The sequence below is a fragment of the Scaptodrosophila lebanonensis genome, unplaced genomic scaffold (assembly GCF_003285725.1).
Source record: "Scaptodrosophila lebanonensis strain 11010-0011.00,11010-0021.00 unplaced genomic scaffold, SlebRS2 tig00000043-arrow-pilon, whole genome shotgun sequence".
In the NCBI taxonomy this organism is placed as follows: domain Eukaryota; kingdom Metazoa; phylum Arthropoda; class Insecta; order Diptera; family Drosophilidae; genus Scaptodrosophila; species Scaptodrosophila lebanonensis.
In genome coordinates this window covers 8,539,214-8,545,334 of record NW_022060545.1, presented here as the reverse complement: position 1 = coordinate 8,545,334, position 6,121 = coordinate 8,539,214, and the positions used below count along the sequence as shown (strand labels likewise).

Sequence of the window (6,121 nt, the reverse complement as noted above, 5' to 3'; positions counted from 1 at the left end):
ATTAGAACTGTCAGTTATCTCAATTGCTTTCCAATAGTAGCATATTACTGACCCAGTCCAGATTATAGTCAATAAGTATAGTCATTAAGACCGCTTGAATTATAAAAATGTACACTTCAAAATAGGAGAACAATTGTTTTTTTTTCAAGGCCTTTTAAAATCTTATGTACTGTTTAATTTAACTCTTTCTAGAATGCCTTAATGTCACTTAGATATTTAAAAAAGTTTGCTTGTAGCAGTTGGCGTATCAATAATGAAATAAACAAATTATTAAAGTATGCGCTGCATAGATTCTTATTCTGACTAGCCAGATACAACTAGTAATGTTTCCCTATTTAATCACTAAAAAAAAATAAAACACCTATTTATTTTGCTAGTATGTACACGAGTTTACAAATATTTAGTATCGTTTAAAATACAACTTTGCATTTATTGTTCATTCAATTAACAATTTTACATAAATATGCGACAAAGCTATTATTGCTACAAAAAAAATTGCTTAAAATATCGCTTAGGCATTAAGTACTAAGTATGTAATTTCACAAAAAAAAAAATCATTTTTCTGGGCTTATTCTCATGGGCTTATTAAAGTAACTCTTTGCAATATTGATTAGCAAGTGTTTATAAATTATTATTGACTTTACTCCAAATATGTAAACAAAAACATGCTGAAACTATAAATGCCCTTGCTTAGCTGGAGAGCTGTCGCCATGGATAAGGGCATGACATCGCCAGCGCTGAGAAGTATTTCGTTCTGAGACTTGGACAACATTATTATGATTAGTTTTTGATCCTTAACGGGCAGTTCGTACCACATGCAATCACAATAGACTGCCTCAGCAAACTCTTCGTTCTGGAATTTTTGAGTTGTGATTATTGCTGAGAATTCTCAAAATATATTCTCAAAATATATTCTCAAAATATATATCGACCCACCGAAAGTTCCACCAAGTTTCCCAGAGCGCAGAATGTGTAGAGCACCGAGGCCGAGTATAGCAAATATACTGGAGCTGCAGGCCAAACCCCTATGAAAATACACGAGATGGTGCACAAAATACCAGTACAGGAAGTTGAGAGTTGAACAAACATAATGCCATTATAAAGTTCTTCCATGCTGCTCAGTAATCTGTAATTCAAAAAGAGATTTAAGCGCCTGAGCCCTCAACGCATTCCCCACCTGACATATTTCTGATGCCAAGAAAAAATGTTCCAGAGAAGCGCTCGAGTTTCCTTGTAGCGTGTGTGCTGCACAACAAGCTCATTGAAGTCCTTCAGTTTCACCTTTACGAGGTCCGTCAGGAGGGGCAGATTCGAAACAAACAGAAACAGAAACATGTCGGCGCCAAAGTTGCCAAAAGCTCCAAAGCTAAGGCACATTGTGTGCAGGCTGAGAAGCATCAAATGGCCAACATCACTGTTCCGATCAATGCCTGGAACAAGGAACTGCATGACCAACATTTTCTCTTTGAAAACGACCAAATAGAAGAGTGGCAGGGATACGAGGGCGACAACCAGTATTATGTAGATCCACATGAATACGTTCATCAGTGCTTTTGTGATTTTGATGCGTTTTATCAACTGTTCCCTGTACTCTCCTCCCAGTCTCTCATATGTCTTATAGATGTCCTTATAAATTGCTTCCATTTGTTGCATGAGATGGCCCTTGGTGACCCCGAAATATAGCTTTGTCAGACCTTGTATGGCCGAGCCAACCATGCAAGAAGCCTCCAGCATTATCGTCCAGTCTCCCTCTTGTATCACGCCGACGTAGAGAGTGTAGGCGGTACAGGCGTAGAAGAAGAAAATAGCTGCGAGAACGCAATAAGTCAACCAATACATCCGATAGTTCAGATCGCACACATCAGCGCCGCAGACCCGCAAACAGAAACGAACTACGGAGACTATTTTATTGAAACGGTCGGCCACGGACTCAGCCATGATGGGAACGACGCTACTTCTGTGATTAATTGGCCCTGTGTGGGAGTATTTATAGGCCAGGAATTAAAAGGAATATCAATATTGACACTATAAATACTGGACTCCAATTAAATAATTATCTGTACTTAATAGCCTGTACTTATTTATTACAAATATATCCAATTAAATGATTTAATTTATAGCTGCTATACCTATTTATACTTGTAACTATGTCGGAATACACGTGCGTTGGCTTTGGCCTTAACTCTAAGAGTTCAACGGTCCAATTATAAATGAGAATGTGTGAAGTGCACTTGAATGGAAGATAATGAATAGGTATGAATAGGTAGATCTAAAGAAATGTAATGAGAACTATTTACAACCAGAACCAAAACACAAATTAGATTGGGAAACTAAACTCAAATGAATTGATATTTTCTAAATCGTGGCGCAAATTGGGAAATCTCTTTGGAGTAACTCCCTTTTAAGGTCAGTAATTTTATTTTGATATTTGTATGTACATTCAAGCGAAACAAGTAACATTTTAAAGCAAACTAATTGTGAGACAATTTTCACGGTCCACCTATTAGGATAAACGAATTTATTGGAACTAACTTATGGTTACCTAAATAAAGCTTAACTAAATGCCCAGGAGAATACTTGTATATGTATTTTCATAAAATGATTTCAGTTTTAAAAGCGTATGTCCAGCAATACCTAGACAAACCTTTTTAAAGGGGATTAAAACAGTCCTTAAGCTTTAATTACCTTTACTTCGCTTCTAATGAAATAAATGAAGGATCACCATTCTATCACATCCATGTATAATTAAACGTCTGAAATAATCTTTTTACTTCAGTTCCCATAATTGTTGTATTTATTTAAATATCCTTAACTCAGTTTCTTCCTTCAATCGCAAAAAGAAAAACTACCCAAGCACGAACCCCAGCCAGCTTTACGCTCAAATACATTTAACACCCCATTTTGTGTGTGTGCCCACGCAGCCCCCAACTGCCCAGCCTCTCTGCCCACTAAATAAAAACTGCCACTGCACGCAATTGATTTAATATAAAATTTTTTAATAAAATTTCGTAAGGAAAAAAAAATTGTTTTTTTTTTTTTTGAGCCGGGCGACGACCAAGAAAGTAAAAGAAACTTATTTACACAAGACACGAGAATTCCCACACCAATTCCGCATGCACAGGAAGAAGAAAGAAAACGGAAAACTGGGGAAAGCGCTTAAGCTGGGCCAACAACTAATAAAGGCTATCAACAACAGTTCAAACAGCACCAGAAGCAACAACAGCATGTAGGCCTAACGACTACGGCACGACAATGGAAAACTGACGGAAGGCGCAAAAACAAACAACAACAACATGAACAACAACAAGCAATAGGCACACACACACATACACACACACTCAAGCACATTGCCAAATATTTCATACGCACTCGAGTGTATATTTTCTCATTTTCTTGCATTTAGCTTAAATTTTCTTTGAAGTTTTGACATTTCATAAAGCAGATTTCCTTAACGTGCCTGCCCATAGCCTCCCCCTTCCACTCCCCGCTCCGGACCATTCTCCTCGGACACAGCCCACACAAACAGCATGTAGATTTTTTATTTATACACAAATTTTTACTTTTATTTTCGTTCTCTCTCTCTTCCAGTTTTAGGCAACACAGAAAAAACTTATCGAAAATCCAAGCAAACAAAAGTAAAAGCGACGGCAAACATACAAAAGAAAAAAAAAAAGAAAAAATGAAAAAAAAAAATTACGCTAACTTCAGTCACCCCTGCAGAAGGTGTGGCCTCAGCAGCAATGAGCATGAGAAGAAGAAAAAAACGACCCTCACAACAGACCTACGCCAGCCCAGCTGCCTGCTGCTTGCTGCCTGATGCCTGCGCGCGCTCACATGGGCCGTATGCGGCGTATACTTAATGTAGAAGACACGACAACGCCAACAGCAACAACAACAACTACGACTTCGGTGGCTTTAAGTAGCCAAGGCAACCTTTAAGAAGCTGCAGCTAAGGAGCTGCTTTAGCTGCCTTAGCTGCTCACAAAATTACTTGCTCGTTAGCCTGCCCAGGTGGAAGCAGCAGCAGCAGCAAAAGAAGAAGAAGCTTAACTGCGTCGACAGTGGCTGCGGCTGTGACAGCGACAGCGACAGCGACGGCCTCATATGTCGCGCTCGCTCGCACACACGCACGCACGCACGCAGGCAGGCATCGGTGGTTGGGAAACGTACGCGCGGGATGAGTTACGCTAATTTCCAGCCTTCAGCCACCATTGAATTCCAGTGGAAAGTGCGTACGTGTGCGGTCGCATTGCGGCCGCCGTCCGCTAGGCGGCGCTGCATGTCACCTCTAACTCTAACTAATTGGCAGCGACTTCGTCTTCCGTCCTTTTCCCACTCCACTCAAGCCGCTTGTTTATCTCTAATTATATTTTAATTTGCACAAAATGTTGATGTTATTCTTTTGCTGCCCGAAAACTGTTTGCACTTCGCGGGCGCACATTTTAATTGCAATTATGCCCACATCGAGTGCGAGCACCGGCGAGTCCTTGTTGCCGGCGTCCTTGCCGCAAGGCGTTGTTTTTGGCACGTAATAATGCCACCGTCGTCGTTGTTGGCGTCGTCGGCGTCGTCGACGTCTCGCCGCCTTGCGTTCAATGGACACTAATTATTCCGGCAGGACCACGCCAGCGCCAGCCCCAGCGCCAGCGCTAGCCCACCGAAATATTTATGTCAAATCTGTTGTTTGGGTAATTACTTTGTGAATCAAGGAAATTGAGCGAGTGCACAATTTTAGAATTTTAAACAGCTCAGCAATGGAGGGGCTCGGGTCTGGTAATGACAATCTGAACGGACAGTGGTTTAGTGGGTCGCTTAACAATATGCAGCCAGTCAGCAATTATTAAAGTCATTTCAGTTCTACTACAAATTAGGGGAATTATACCAAAGTAAGACCAACTGTGCCGCCCTAAAGTGTGCATGGCTTTAAGAAGTGTAGTGCGTATAAAGAAGTATTTTTGGCTTCCAAACATTAGATCTAAATATGAAAGGCTTTATAACTTTCCTATTAATCATTATTTAGAAATGTTTATTGATTGGGAAATGTTTGTTTGTTTCAATGTGGACTATTCATCAAAATCATCTTCCATTACCTTTCTTTCTTCCTTTCTTTTAATTGCAGTTTTTCTAAAACTTTTTAATGTTCAAATAACTTTAATTTTACCAGTCGTATGATCTAATATCATCTGGAGTGAGAATTAGTTTTTAATTTATTGATTGAGCAGAGTAAATGGGAAAAATATTTGTTTGATAATTCTAAAATACGAGTACTATATGTACTTATATGTAGAATCCGAAAGCTTATGCATATTTCATATTCAAGCAATAACTAGCGCTAGCCACGAAAATTGACAGTTCTTTTTAACGTTACAATGATTTCAGAAAATACTTGAGTTATATCGATGTTCATTAATATGAAAATTTTTAAAAACTTAACTTGATTACGATATTTTTATTGTTCGAATTTTAAATTTTTTGCCAATCATTAGACTCTTACCAACCTATTTGTTTTAAACGTTATGTTGCATTTTCTAGTAGTTACTTAACTTCAGTTGACTAGTGTTTGTTTTAGTTCTATTACTTGTATATATGTTATATACTATAGCTTATTTTTGGTGTTAAGCCTCATCGTAGTCAGAAATTCATTTTAAGACATTTTCGCCACAGCCTAAAAAGACCTTGACAGTGTTGGGTTCAAAAATGCCTTAAAGACTCCATTAAGTCTCTACAATATGGCCGCGAAAACTTATCTAAATGCACACAAATTGGAGGATTGCTGAAGTTTTGAACAGTTTTTTGGGGACAATCAGCAACCAAATGTTTTCCAACATCCATTTGGCCGCAACATCCAAAACCCAAGTCACGTACAGCCGAGCTCATTTCCTGGCCAGGGGGCACAAAAGGTGTCAAACGGATGGTAACAACGTGCCGCGTATTCACAATTCCATGTCTTCAAAGTCCTCGCAAACTTCTCCATCCTGGCAATCAGAGAAACGCGCAGGCAACTCGACCGACAAGGCGAGCAGCACACGCCCGAAGAAACTTTAAACGTTTTTTAATTGTTAAACTGCCGTTCAGTGCCCAAAGGCAGTGCCCGCCAACACGCCCACAATTAAGCGGACAG

General features: G+C 39.4%; 1 protein-coding gene across 1 annotated transcript; it reads right to left on the bottom strand.

Annotated features, from left to right (window-relative positions):
* Nucleotides 1-640: 640 nt before the first annotated feature.
* LOC115622394 (odorant receptor 67d-like) lies at nucleotides 641-1,938 on the bottom strand. The gene is made up of 3 exons (XM_030516318.1): nucleotides 1,178-1,938; nucleotides 937-1,126; nucleotides 641-853 (listed from the first exon to the last, which is right to left on the bottom strand). Exons 1-3 carry the CDS (start codon nucleotides 1,936-1,938, stop codon nucleotides 641-643), a joined length of 1,164 nt encoding a protein of 387 aa, XP_030372178.1.
* Nucleotides 1,939-6,121: the final 4,183 nt, after the last annotated feature.

What these genes read in the sequence shown, in the direction of transcription:
- LOC115622394 (XM_030516318.1), bottom strand. Translation starts at nt 1,938, where the DNA reads ATGGCTGAGTCCGTGGCCGACCGTTTCAATAAAATAGTCTCCGTAGTT. An exon ending in TGGCATCAGAAATATGTCAG is followed by an intron (nt 1,127 to 1,177) that starts GTGGGGAATGCG and finishes TTTGAATTACAG; the next exon opens with ATTACTGAGCAGCATGGAAG. An exon ending in GAAACTTGGTGGAACTTTCG is followed by an intron (nt 854 to 936) that starts GTGGGTCGATAT and finishes CAAAAATTCCAG; the next exon opens with AACGAAGAGTTTGCTGAGGC.